General features: G+C 37.3%; 1 protein-coding gene across 1 annotated transcript in view; it reads left to right on the top strand.

The window, feature by feature from the left end:
• MYOM2 (myomesin 2) overlaps positions 1 to 14,095 on the top strand; it is a 76,128-nt gene extending 62,033 nt beyond the window's left edge. Inside the window, exons 30-38 of the mRNA XM_051615823.1 lie at positions 877 to 990; positions 2,309 to 2,396; positions 5,248 to 5,286; positions 5,969 to 6,074; positions 7,532 to 7,695; positions 7,987 to 8,023; positions 8,149 to 8,171; positions 9,022 to 9,077; positions 13,028 to 14,095. Coding sequence (XP_051471783.1) covers positions 877 to 990; positions 2,309 to 2,396; positions 5,248 to 5,286; positions 5,969 to 6,074; positions 7,532 to 7,695; positions 7,987 to 8,023; positions 8,149 to 8,171; positions 9,022 to 9,077; positions 13,028 to 13,360 — 960 coding nt within the window. The 3' untranslated portion in view covers positions 13,361 to 14,095. The remainder of the gene's footprint in view (positions 1 to 876; positions 991 to 2,308; positions 2,397 to 5,247; positions 5,287 to 5,968; positions 6,075 to 7,531; positions 7,696 to 7,986; positions 8,024 to 8,148; positions 8,172 to 9,021; positions 9,078 to 13,027) is intronic.
• Positions 14,096 to 14,825: the final 730 nt, after the last annotated feature.

Here is a 14,825-nt window from a genome sequence, read left to right as displayed (position 1 = left end):
TATTGCCAGGGTTTCCAAAAAAGAGCTGAGCTTTTAGCTTCTTTGAATTCACAGTTTGAGATAATTCATTCAATGATATCTGAAGTGTCACTAATACACAGTTTATATTTCAAAGTTATAGCAGTACTTGAGGCATAGTGGTAGTCCATTTATGCACTGCTTAGGTGAGCTGCTGCTACTACAGCACAATTGTGACTTTCAAGCAAATTCTCTGCATTTTCACTACATTGTTAAGCCCTTTTGTGTTGGAAGGGACTGCATTTTGTAGGATTCCTCAAGACTTTGTACTTCCTATAGGACACAATGTAGTAGAAAAAAGGATTTCTGGTTCAGCTCCCAATTTTGAAGTCTCAGATGCTTTCAGAATAGTAATTTCAGTTTCTCTCTGCAGCTTAGCCCTGCAAGACATTTTTAGGTAGATGGAATAAATCTGCAAACTGGCTGAAGACTCTCTAAGATTGGATCTAGGTTCTGTGTTACAGCTCTTGGGAGACATGGCAAACACAAAAAAGATAAAGAAGAGTTCAGCAGCTCTAGTTTCAAAGATATTCTTACAAATATCTCTAGAGAAACTACAACCACGTAGCAAGGGTGCAAAACCCTCTAAGGGAAGAAACTGACAGAATTGCCTTTAAGGATTTGACAAGGCTCTGAGCTGTAAGCTGCATACTTCTGACCAATTCCTGTGCTGCAAACAAATATGGTACGACTAAGCTTTGTTTAGTAGGACTTGGTTGGAATTGTTCTTTTATTTAGTTTTATTTGATGTGTTATAAAAAATAGGCTTCTGGTGTTGAAAGTGCCCGTGTGACTACCTACAGTGTGATACCTCTCTTCAGGACATATGCAAGCTTATGAGCCTTTTCTGTTGTACAGGCTGCAAACACAAAGAAGGAGACTATTTTCAAGTGGTATAAGGATGGTTCCGGGATTGACACTGAGGAGGTGCCTGATCTGCAGAAGGGAGAATGTCACCTCTGCATTCCCAGGGTAAAGTATCACCTACTGATTAGAAATGACAGCTTCTGCTTGGCATGCTATAGATTTCCAGTCAGAGCACTAAACCAGCTATCATGATTTCTGTGCAGTTTTAAGAAAAAAACATATTTGCTGCCTTTCAATTAGCTGGTGAGTGACTAATGCTAGGAAAAGAGTATCTATTTTTGTTACTGGTTCAGACAGTTCATGCTTAAGTTGCCTCAGCATCCTCAGATGAACTCTGTCTCATTCTTTCTTATTGGTCCTTATTTTTTCAATTTGTTCAAGTATCTAATTTCTGACAGTGTTTCAGTTTTACTGCCTAAAATGAATGAACTTGAAGTATATGGCTTCTTAAGATTTATCCAACAAGATAACGTAACTTGCATCTGAAGCCTTAGTTTGTATGGTTACTGCCTTCATCAAATGCCAAAACATCCCCAGATTGTTTTTCTGCTTTCAGCATAATTAGCATTCCTTTTATTTATTTTATTTATTGTTTTCATGTTCTTCTAATTTCCCTCCTTCATTTCACTTGCAAGAGGATACTGACTTTCTACTGGGTTCATTTTTTTCATGTACACTTTTTTTGGGAAGAGTAGTTTTGCTTGTCTTGAATTGCTGTTGTTGCTTGTCATTCAATAAAATGATTTTTCTACTATGATTTACTTGATTGTGGACTTGTGTAAATCTAAGATTCACATACATAACCTCCAATCTATACATAATTGTTTATATGCTTTCCTTCAGATTTTAAAATAAATTAAAATAGAAACACCAAAACCAAAAACCTGCCTTGAATGCAGTATTACTGTGTTTAAGTTTAGAATGTAAGCTCTCCAAAGGTAATGAGTTTGTTATTACCATAGGTATGACTACAGTTGCTGCTTGAATGAAAGCTACTGAGTTAAAATTTGTACACTTAAAGGACATAGATCTATTCTTATGCTTTACACAGATTGTTTAAAAAACCTAATCATTTTGGTTGAAAAATATTACATTTCTGAAGTTTGTATGCATTGAAGTTGTGCTCTGTTACATCTTACTACACGACTTGTAATTTTTACTGACCAGGATCAATCCTGTTTGTCTTTTTGGAACAAAAGAAAAAACACGATTCCTCAAGGCAGTTGACCTGAAATCAAAATCTGTTTTAGGCTTAAGAACTGACTACAGCTCCATAGAAAGGCATGCAAAAGCCATTAATAGTTTCCATCTGTAGTAAGATGAATACTGCAATAAATGTTCGATTTAGAAAATCATGCAGGGGTTGAGAAAATATTGTACTATTATCAAGGTTTTCAGTAAACATCTTGTGTTTTACTTCAAGCTGTCTCGCAAAGATGAAGGAGTTTATAAGGCGACACTATCGGATGATAGAGGTCATGATGTAACTTCTCTTGAATTATCAGGAAAAGGTAACATTCAGTTTTCTATACTGAAATAGTGATCTCCACATGTTCTCAAGTGGTATCAAAGATCTATCCTTGCAACTGGCAAGTTAGCAAACATTTCTGGGGTCCTTTGCATATCAATTTTCTTATGCTATAGAGGCCTGAACTGCACATCACTAGTTTAGGAGGGGTGATGTTGGGCATTTTAAGGATTAATCTCTAGCACAATGACAGGCAAAAAATGAAGTTTCTAATCAGACAGATGCCTCCTTTTATGTAAGATCATTTGTAGAGAGCTCTCTTTCAGATCTGTTAAGATTTAATGTGTACAAAAACTGTTAAAGCACCGAAGTGCTGAATACATTGATGCGAGACTGTCAGTGGGGACTGAGAGTTATTTTGATTGTAAAATCATTAAGCTGTTTTTTGGGTTAATCACAGCAAACAGCTCAACCCCACACCCTTGCTTTCTTCCCCTCGGTGGGATGGAGGAGAGAATCAGAAGAGGAAAAGAGAAAACTCGAGGGGTTTAATAGGTAAAGTAGAAGCTGTGAATGCAGGCAAAGCAAAATAAGGAATTCCTTCATGTCTTCTTGGCAGGCAGGTGTTCAGCCATCTCCAGGAGAGCAGGGCTCCATCACATGTACTAATGACTTGGGAAGACCAGTGCCATAACTCTAGTCATCAACTTTCCTCTTTCTTCCCCCAGCTGAGTGTGACATCATATGGCACGGAATATCCCTTTGGTGGGTTGGGATCAGCTGTCCAAGCTGTGTACAATTCCACTCCTTGTGCACCCCCAGCCTACTCACTGGTGGGCAGTCTGAGGAACAGAAATAAAAGGCCGTTATGCTGTGCAAGCACTACTCGGCAGTAGCTAAAACATCCCTGTGTTATCAACACTTTTTTAGTCACAAATCTACAACATAGCACCATACAAGCTGCTATGAAGAAAATTAACTCTATCCCAGCTAAAACCAGTGCAATATCCCATGTTCCATACCATTTATGTCATTCTCGGGTCCCACACTATCCAGTACATCCTAATTAACCACCTCCTCCCTTCCTATCCTTTGATATATACACAGATATCATTCCCTTAGTCCATGGATATCCTGACCTCTAGAATAAACAAAAGGTACAGTAGCTCTGGATCTTAGGGTCAGGGGTCCTTCCAGTGATGGTACTTCAGGTATGGCAAGACTGTACTCTGCTGGAAATGTACAGTGAAATGCTTATTATAGAATTCACGGTGTCTAATTCTGTGGATCCAGGAGGCTTTGAAAATGTCAACCAATAAAACCACAAGAACTGCAGTGTTAAACCAAACAATGAATCTCCTAAATGTTGGAGTTAGCCTTGAAATATGAAGAATAAACAGAAATTTAGCAAGAACAGGGCCCTGGAAGACTGCATATTGTTTGGGGCAGATTAGTTCAAGCTCAGTGTGCATTGCCATTCAAATGAAGATAAATGCAAATAAGGATAAGAGAGTCTAGTCTAAAACGCATCAGTGATAGGCATTTAAATAAGGTTTCATCTGTTGTCAGTGAGGTACTGTAATTCTATGTATATTTAAATTTGTTAATTTAAAAAATGCTAGTGTATTTCTGAGTCTGATCTGTTGCCAACATAAATTATTTTTTCTCAGCTTTGTCAGAGAGAGCTTCTTTGGCCTTCTCTGCTTAGGTCCCACCAACTAGACCAAAGTGAACTTGGATTCATGCTATCTGCATGTAGACATTTGACCCAAATACTGGGTTTTTTTTGCCAGGTCCTAAAAGAGGGAAAAAGACATGTTCAGAATTGAATTGAAGTTACCTAAGAGCTGAACTTTTTTTTTTTCTTTTTTTTCCATTGGGGTGGGGAATTACCTGAAATAAGAGGAAAAAATGAATATCAGCCTGAATTCTTAAGCTGTGTTTTGCTTCAGAAGGCTGTATCATCACTTGATAGCCTCTCAGGCATTTTTCCTCTGCGTAAATTCTGCTCATCATTCTTTCATAAAAACCATCTAATTTAGACAGTATAGGTAATATAACCCCACTTTCCCAGACATCTGTAATGTAATGTATGCATAGTATGCAATTCATGTCCTTATGTCAACATGCCAGTAGAAGCATATTGGACTGTGCAGGGGATTACTGAATTGAATCTTGATTTATTTTAGCAGAGACAATAAATGTGCCGATACACATCAATACAGATCAAATATACAAGTAGTATTTTCTGAACTTCATGCATTTTTCTGTCTTCCTTATTAATAAAAACTCTTCAGGCTTGAGTATGCCTTCTTCAGTCTTGAATTTCTGTTATTCAGAATATGGTGCCTCATTTCTTCTCTTTTTCACAGTGACACTGAATAGGATTCTTCTGCTATGAAAGTCTTCCATGTTCTCCTGCCCTTGTCTCCAGTGTTCTCCCCTTCTGTAAACCCATTAATTCTGTAATGTTTCAAAACCTTGATATGCTACCTGTTTTCTTGCTCTTGCTGTTGAAGGGGTTTGCCTTTGTCAAATGCCATCAGGCAAGTGAAAACTGTTTTCACCTAGAATGCAATCATTATCTTCCCCTGCACTCTCCTTTGACTGTGAACTATTCCATTTTAATGACCTTTTATTGTTTCTGGCCTGAGGACAAATATTTGACAGCAGACAGCTGACTCCACACACACCAGAGATTCTCAGTGAGTTAGCATGGAATTCAGATGCCACACAGTCTCCAATTTGTCCCATAGACCTGTTGCAATGTTAAGGTTTTCTTTGACCAAGCATGTGCAGATGTAATGTATTGCTTCAATTAAACTGAACATAAAAAAGCAATATTCCAATTTAATTTTGATGGTACATTTCTTCTTTTTTTTTTTCCTCTTCAGTGTATGATGATATACTTCTGGCATTGAGTGGGCTCAGTGGTAAGTAAATGCTGTCTTGGGTTTTCATGTAGGCTTTTCATGTTAAAGTCATCTGAGCCCGAAGCAGACAATTTGTGGGAAATCTCTGAGAGTCATCATGCTTATACTGTTATGGCCATGATATTAAATTTCTGAATAGGCTGCTGCCCTTGCTAATTGACACTCTTAAAACGGAACAATGCATTATTCCAGCCGGCTTGTTTGGTTTAGATACTGTGACAATGTTACAGCAAAAATTTTCTTCCTAGTTCTCATTAGTAAGTGAACCCTGATACAGAGAGAACAAGATTTGGCTCCTGCTCCCTGTGAGAAGCTGGGAAACATTCCACTGAAAGAAAAGGGCTTGCACAAGAATAGATTTTTCATTCAATTAGAATAATTACACTACTGTTTCATTGTAATTACATGACTAGCTTGTTATTCCACAATGGACCTTGCTAGTCATAATGCTTGTATATGACAATAAAATCATAAACTCATACTGAACTTTCACCTAGTATTAATGAGCAGATCTCCTTTGTGAGGCCTGAGCCATTGTCACTGTGTGGCAGTTGAGAATCGTGGCCCAGATCTTTAATTTTTTTAGTCCTGAGAGTAGAAGTAGTCCATTCGGCTGTTTCCTGTTCATTCCATTATCCTGTTTGATCTGTATATAATATAGGATATATTATATTATTTGTAGGTAAGTCAGCCTCTCCACTGAAGATCCTTTGCACTGAGGAAGGAATAAGGCTCCAGTGTTTCTTAAAGTACTACAATGAAGAAATGAAAGTCGTCTGGTCTCATAGGTAGATAAGAATATCTTTTTCAATTTCATTTGAGAAAAAATGCCATCTTTATGAGTTACTATTTACTATTCCTTGGCATTCATTTAGTAACTGGACCACATTAATAGTTTTCTCTTTCTAGCACTTCATGCTTTCTTTTCACATAGATAGTGCATAGAAATATTAACACACTTGTTCATCACCTATCAGGAGGACTGTAACAGCCAGGAAAAAAGAACCTAAAGTGTTCCAGCCTTCTATTCAACACGAGTATTTTTGTCTTCGACTGTATTATCTGGTTGGTTCAAAGACAGCAAAATATTCAAGTTTTCTAGTCAGGGCTACATTTTTCTTTAAATAGACAAAATTCTCCTCCAGTGCTAGGTGAATTCCAAGGATCTGTTCTCATCTTTTAATAAAAAACTGTATTAAGAAAGGAATTATTTTTTTCAAACTGATACAGCCTGAAGTAATTAAAAATTCAAAAAATAAAATATAATATATAGTAGTTTCTATCCAGGTATCTTATTTTCTAATCTGAACAAGATGTAGTAATTTTACAGAAAGGGAAATAGTAAAAATTCCCTTTCCCTATCAATGTAGCTCTTTACCTATGAAGTGAAATCAGCCCTATGTGAGCAAATCAATTAACTGATAAATGATAACCTACTGGTGATTTCATCTATTAAAAATTCCAGCTAAAGATTCTTGGGGAGGAAGAATGAAAAAAAATCTTTCTTTAGTTGAGTGAAAAAGGAAAATTTTCTGCAAACAATTGAATGTGATCTGCTTTAGATGCTCCCTCTAAATACCTTCTTCCATTTCCACTCTTCAGGACAGATTATGGACCCTGATCTGGATCAGTAGAGCATTTTTATTATACTTCTGGCTTAGGAAGTGATGATAAGTCAATGTAGTGCCACTTTTTTAAAAGGCCTGTTTAATAATTATCTTCAGTGAGGAAATCTGTTTCTTGTCTTGTTCTTAAAAAAGACCAAAAGTGTTTTACGACTTGCTGCAAGAATAAGAAATTATATGAAAATATAGTATTGTTTTCTTTTTCAATTTTTGAAGTTGATGAAAGGTAAAGATTTTTTCCTCATCAGAAGGTTATTTGCCTCTAGTTTACTATTCTGATGTATTCTATAGTGTGTTTGAAATGTGCAAACCTCTAAATTCATGCACCATTCTTGCATACAGGCATGTATGTCCATATAGATATAAATACAGATGATTCTGTATGTGAAGAGAAAGAGAATAAGGAGATGGTGAACAAATTAATCTTTGGAATGAAAGCTCAAGCTAGTGGTTCTAAAGTGTTTCATAGCTCCAACAGGAAGAAAAGAATATCCTGTGAAATTGCACTCTGTTGTTTGTGCAAAATAGTATGTTATCCTTTCTAATTTTTCATGGATAATCTCCTATGGAGAATATACATGAAAAGAATTGTCAGACTAATTTCTATTTTTTTTTTCAAGGGAATCTAAGATTTCATCTGGTGAAAAGATGAAGATTGGAGGAGGAGAGGATGTTGCCTGGCTGCAGATAAAGGAGCCCACTGAAAAGGATAAAGGAAACTACACCTTTGAAATCTTTGGTGACAAGGAATCCTACAAACGAACACTTGATCTCTCTGGGCAAGGTATATTTATAAGACCAGAGTTTTATGGCAGTTTTACATGGATTAAACAGAATTAACTGACCGTAATCAGTGGATGACAGTAAAAAGCGAAAGCCTTTTGTCAAAACCAGTTACAGTTTAGAAGCTGGTATGTTCTTAGTCTGTATCTGTTTTCACCACCGGTGGCATTGCTGCTGTGTAACCCAGTGGGGCTTTAAAAGAGTTTTATGGGTATGTGTTTAAATCTTTATACTGAGCCCCATATGCTAGTTATGTTCATGGACAAGAGCTCTCTCAACTCTTTTGTTGCAGCTTTTGATGATGCGTATGAAGAATTCCAGCGACTCAAGTAAGTACTATTTCTTTTTAATTTTAAACCTGTAAAAATTGTGTCTTAGCTTACAGAAAAAGAATATTATTAATTTCATTAATAACATTATATATTTCTTTTTCTCTCCTCATCAACAATTTTAGGGCGGCTGCTTTTGCTGAGAAGAGTAAGTTTATTTTATATTTTTCAAAGATGTTCTACAACTTAGTTTAGTGTTCTTTTCAAGGAATCCATCATGATATGCTGTCATAGCTTTCAAACTGCTGTGGCTGCAGAAATCCCCTGTTACCATATAATAGTGCAATAATAATAGTAATTTGAGGGTTTGTCTTTAATTCCAATGGAAACTTACTGAAAGTTTTATACATTTTGCAAGCCTCCAGTATATATTCTTTTGTCTGCAAAAGGTTTTGTGAGATATGAGCTTCTGGGTATCACACAGGAGGTGTTGACTCTGAAAGCTGCTGATACTAAATATCGTGACCTAAGTATTAAGTAAAAAATTCCCTGCTAATGCCTGTTGGGCTGTGCTTGCTGAGACACAAATAATGGGGAAGCTCGTTACTGTTAGGGGTTGTAGGAATTCTGGTACTTTGATATCAGTTGCTCTGGTAATGACAAGATTCTTCTGTCCACAAAGAGAGTGGCACAACAAATTTTCCTTATATCTTAGATACCACCAAGATGCTAAAATCATCCTCCTTGCTTTGCTCTGTGCCTGAAGCACAAACTGTCATACTCAGCAAGTAGCTTCAACATAGTTCTGTGTATCAGTTTAGAATGCTACAACCTTGGGTAAAAAAATCTGATGAGACCAGAAAATACCTTAAAAAGAAAGAACATAAAATATAACAAAAGTGATATTATTTTATATTTAATTAACCAAGAATACAGCTTTCCAAAGGTAAGTCCAAACAAAAGTTTGACTAATAGAGCACCACGTTAAAGCATTAAAAAAATCAGTAATTTTGAGTTATAAACTTCACATGACCTACATATTTTTCTTTAACTCCTAGATCGTGGTAAAGTAATTGGTGGTTTGCCTGATGTCGTCACTATAATGGATGGGAAGGTAAAGACAGTTTTTGTCATTGAATCATGCTGACTGCCAAGAGGTTTGCTTTAGTGGGAAAGGGGGAGCTGACATGGATGATTTTATAGAAGCAGGTAGCAGGAGGATAATTCAAGCCACCTAGTAGTAGTAACCTAATTGAGACACATGCAAAGTTACAGATGATCATAGTTACATCGTAAGCTGCCTACATGGTCAGAGCAGGCACAGCCTGATTGAGACCTTAGGTAATTAAGGTCAGCCTCAAGAGGAGCTGGTCTTTTGCTGATTATGTAGAGGCTGTGAGTTAACTGCTTACTCAAATCTGGGCTGGCTTTCAGCTCTGTGAGTGGAGCATTTCAAGGGGAGAGTCCATTGCTGCCCTTTGGGGGAAACTGAGGAGGTAAGAAGAAGCATCTACCCTCTGAGATCTAGTGTAACAGAAACAAAAACTAAGTTCCCTTATTCAGCATGCCAGACATGGTAAGAGTAAACATGGGTAAAGAAACTACCTGGGCTGACAGGCTAAACTCTCCTCTCTTATATATTGGCAACTAATCACATTACAATATATAATTATAGGGGATTGAAGGCTAGTGAATATATACATTTTTTTACATCAATAATAAGTTAACACCCAAAACCAAACTTGAAATTGGTAAATCTTTACAAAGTCCTTTCCTACGTCAGCTTGACTGATGGAGATGAAATTTCATTATGCTGACAGACTGGTGTCCCTTTATGGGCTTTTTGTCATAGTAAAGTGGGATCTCATAAAACCTCAGTACAGACTCTCTGGGTACCAGGACAGAAGAAGATTATTAGTCTGAGCTGTTCTTAGTCCTTACAGGTGCCAGAAAGTAATGGAACTTGGTCTCTTCATCCTGGGGGTGAGCTCCAGACTCTAGACCCAAACCTTCAGTCCAGGAAAGACAAACTGTTTACATCTTTCCCACACAGACAGCAAATTCTTGCCTGCTTTCTCCTGAAACAAGTTTTTTTTTTCTGTTGGGTGCCCTGTCCTTCCTTATGGGGAGAAACTAATTCTCTTAAATCTGGGAAGAAGAAGTACTGGAAGAGATAAAAAAAGAAATATGCAGCATTGAGAATAGTGCAGAGGAGGTACTTCGAAGTTATTATCCAACACTTCTCACAGCACAAGAACTAGGGAGTGCCTAATTACATGGTCATTACGGGCTTTAAGGAATCAAAAGGAAGTATTTTTCAAGTGGTTCATAATTAATTTGTGCCTTAGTACCTTAGGTGAAAATAGATTTGGGTCTGAAAAAGAAAACAGACAATATCATGAAAGGGAGTCCAGCAGGGGCCATTAAGTACAGTGCTCTCAATACACCTTGTCCTTATAACCAGGCAAATCGTGGAAAGCAGGAAGGTATACTGGGAATAGGATCCCACTATTCTCTGTATTTTTGTATTTTTTCTTAAGCAGTTCCTTTTGACCTCTAAAAGATCTAGATGGACTTTGATTCTTAATGAATATAGCAGATTGGCTCATGAGCAAATGTGACTCTTACCATCTGCTGGCTATCAAGAGCACGGTGATCAGGCCTTTGTCTCTTTTGTGAAGTGCATCTTCAGAGACTACAGCTGTGTCACTTTGTGTGGAAGCTGCCTTTCTTATCACTGGAGCAAGAGGCTGCACACAGCTCTCTCAACTTTCTGTGTACTTGGCCATTTTCTGGGTATCTAGTGGATGCTGAAAGCTACTCAACTCTGGACCAAACAGAGATGATTCTTCTCTTGGCTCATTCCTTCCTTTGTCTCTAATGAGTGTTTACATGAGGTGCCTTTTTATTGTGGTATCCAGAGGCACCTCACAGCCGGAGAGCTAGTCACTGAGGAGGATAGGTGTAAGTCACTTTATGACCAACATCTTAAAACAGCCTAACTGTAAGTAAACAGCGCAATGAAGTCACCCCTGACTGCATGCACAGATTTGCTGCAGTTTCCTCATACAGTCCCAGGACCTTAAATTAAAGAAATGTGACATAGTGAGTTTCCAGAAGTAAAAGGCTTCAAAGGGAGCCTAATCACGTGAGGATTAAATAACTGAATGTGTGTAGGGTAAATCTCTGATTCCTGAAATCAGGCAAAGCAACTGAATCACAATGAAGTGAAACTTTAAAATCACCTCTAAATTAAATATGAACAGGTTCCATTCAAGAATAATGAAAGTACAAGTGTGAGAAGTAACTATTAAAAAAAAAAAGGGCAAAAACCAAAACAAAACAGAGTTTTCCTTATGCAATGAAGTGGTATAACTTGGTATAAGTTCATAAATATATGAACAGAAGGCAAAGCTTTACTAGTGCTACTTAGGAGAGTAAAAATTATTTAAAATCAGATCTATAATTTAATAAATTAGAATAGGTCCCAACAATCTATATTAACTGTTGAATACATCTACTTTCTGGTAAGTTTTAAATATTACGTTATTAAGACTTGATAAATTATTATGAATTAAATATTAATTGCTCTTAAATGAGGTTGCTTTTGAGGGCAACAGTCAAGAAGTGTTGCCTGAATTACAGAAAGGATGCTAAGATTTAATCTCACAGACATTAGTTTGATTTCATTACATTTTATTCTCATGTTTGCAACATTACTCCTTTAGGTATTTTATAGTAAGGTTAGTTCCTATAGGCTATTATTTAACTGGTTGTACCCAGAGCATGTGAATCTCCCTTCAACATTTCCTTGTCACTCTGGAGGCATGTAGCATGCAAGACTGCTTATAATTTCTGAATGTATGGCACTTCTGATCACTTAAAATTACTTACTGATTTTGTTGGGGTTTTTTTGCCTCTGAGTTGTATCATGCCTATGCATTAGTCATAATTCAAGAAACACATTGTACAAAAACGTGCCTGTATGCACACAGATAGACTTGCTCTGCTCCATTTGGGTCAGGAGTCTGAAAAACCTGAAGGGGAATATGGAGGGGAGGGAATCTAAGGAAGCATTCAGGTAGAACTTGTTGGTTTGGGGCAGTTGATTGTTGTTTTTGGTGTGTTGTTTTTTTTTTTTGGTGTGGGTTTGTTTGCTTTTGTTTGTTTGTTTTTGTTTTTATTCCTAACAGAATAGTACAGATAGAAAATTCTTAAGGTGACTTTTAATTACCTAGGGCACAATTTTGAGCAGAATGAGATTCAAGCAAAGGGTGGGCAAAATAAGCACTAATCAATGCACCTTCTCAAATGATTAATTCACTCCATCGTCAATGTACCTAAGTATATGAAGTCTACATACATACACACATACACATGGTGATCAAATTTGGGTTTGGTAGTAAATACATAAAAATTTTGGTCCTTAGAAAATACTTGAAAATACTTGAACTGCCAGGATGGCCTGCTGCATCATTTCAGCTACTGTCTGAACATGTTGTACATGCATGTAACACTTTTACAGCATTTATGTATTGCTTATTCTGTTTTAAATATTTCCATTTTATTAGTCCGCAGCACCTGGAATCAAGGTGCGATGATTCATTATATATACGTTAAAAATAAAGTGATTTTTTTTCATCTTCTCAAGCAATAACCTCAGGAGCCCTTGATCAGAAAAGACTTGCTCAGTTCTCTCTGCTATGTACAGGGAAACTTAAGGAAGTTTTAAACCCATCATTGCCTGACCCTCATGTCAGACTAAGGGGTTGTCAGGAGTTTCCTGAAGGCAGGACTGCAATGACAGTACAACTTACCAACTTCAGACACTGAGGCTATTACCCTGAGGCTATTACTGCATCACAGTCACTGGTAAGATGGTAGAAAGACTGAATCAAAGGAAAAAAATATATTAGGAACTATACTTTTCAGTCCTGAAGAACATGATCCCTGTTTTACTTAAATTTTAACTAGGAATAAGAAGTGCCTGAAAGCAATACTGAGAATGCTCTGGTTAAACAAGTCTGACTGATCCTTAAAATAACTCCTTTTTTCCTCCCTCAGACGCTGAATCTGACCTGTACTGTATTTGGAAATCCTGACCCCGAAGTGGTTTGGTTCAAGAATGACAAGGCCTTTGATCTTAACGAACATTACACATTTTCACTGGAACACGGGAAACATGCCAGTTTATCAATCAAAGGAGTGACTGCAGAAGACTCGGGCAAGTATAGCATCCATGTCAAGAACAAGTATGGTGGGGAAACAGTGGATGTCACTGTAAGTGTGTACAGACATGGTGAAAAAATGCCTGAAATTCAGCCAGGCCAGCTTGCTAAACCCAAGCCAATACCACCATCAGAAGAAGTCCTCAAACCTAAGGGCAAGGCAAAGTAAGAAGTAAAGCTTGACACTACATTTGACAGACATAGTAGAATGAGCTGTAGTTGAGATTTTCCCACACATTGATACTGTCCAAAAGGAAACGGAGCTTTTAGAAGTTTGCTTTAGGGAGGCAGCTGTGCTATGGTGCTGTACACATCTGCAACAATCTCATTTTCAATATCTGGAATAGGGTGGGACTTGCAAATAGCAAAAGGCCAGGTGCCTGCCAGAAGCTCCTATATGCAATGGCAGGTTGTGCAAATCTACAGTAAGCCTCTATTTCCACCCTCCACAACCCTCTTAAAAAAACCAGCTCAACAACCTTCTGAGAACAAATATCCCATCTATAAAAGTCATGAACTGCAGTTAGATACATACTCAGAGATGGTTCCTGCTTTGTTACACAGACAGTCCCTTTGGCTTTGAAGCCTTTGATCATGTATGTCCAGTGGATAGTCCCTACTTAGTAGTGATGTTGTTTTATCATGTGAGTTTTTGTTTAGCAGAGTTTTAAAAATGTTCACTGTTTATTCATGGAAGCATAGGTCACGTGATTGTAATTTGTTTTCATTGCTTTGTGTTAATAAAACTTTAAAAGTCACCTTTATTACTCACTGCTCCAAATCACACCTAACTACTTCTGTTTACTCCCTTTCATTGTTTATTATTGTTTATTGCACCATTTCACAGCTGTTAGCATGCAGTCTATCACCTTTCAATAAAGAATGCAATTTATGGTTAATCACAGACACTGGGTGGCACTTGCAACATTAATTTTACTCTTTACAATACAGGTCAAGGTGCAAGCTCAAACTGGTACCAAAAGACATGTATACAATTCAATCACTACATTTACATCAATTACATCTTTGATTCTCCCCTACCCAAAATGAACAACAGAACTCTTCCATGGTTGAAGTAATGTCCTTCTGGGCAAAGTTTTCAGTATGTGCTTATCATGAAATGTTCTAATAGAATGGGATTGAGTGATTTTACTTGCATATCTGTCCTACAATACCAGATGAGTGTTTGCAGCACTGGCTTTTTCAGATCAGGTTCTCTATTCAATAAAGGTCCATTTATCTACCTAGAGAAACCTTTGCAATATGCTAACCAGCTTTCAGAAAAGAGTCCTTCTAATGGTAAGTAACACTGGTCATAAAAACACCCTGGATACAGCCCTTCTCACTTGTGACTTCTCCCAGTCTCTAGGATAAGGCTAGGAAAAGGAAACATTGTAGGAGACAGGGAGCTTGAATGAGAGGTGGCCTGGAGAAATGGTACTCTGCAAAATTTTTACTGAAGAAACTGGTTGAAAGTGCTTGAAGCATCGGGGCTATAATTTGTGTTTGTTTCACGGCTGAAAGCCAGTGCTGAATATCTGAGCCTGAGCTTAAGTGTGAAAAATATGGAAATAATTGGGAAAAACAGGAAAATAAACAGTTTCTGAGTAAATTTAATCTCAAGCCCCCCTTTT

This window comes from Apus apus, chromosome 3, assembly GCF_020740795.1.
Source record: "Apus apus isolate bApuApu2 chromosome 3, bApuApu2.pri.cur, whole genome shotgun sequence".
Taxonomy (NCBI): domain Eukaryota; kingdom Metazoa; phylum Chordata; class Aves; order Apodiformes; family Apodidae; genus Apus; species Apus apus.
Note: the sequence above shows the minus strand (reverse complement) of the source record. Positions and strands in the feature narration are given on the sequence as shown.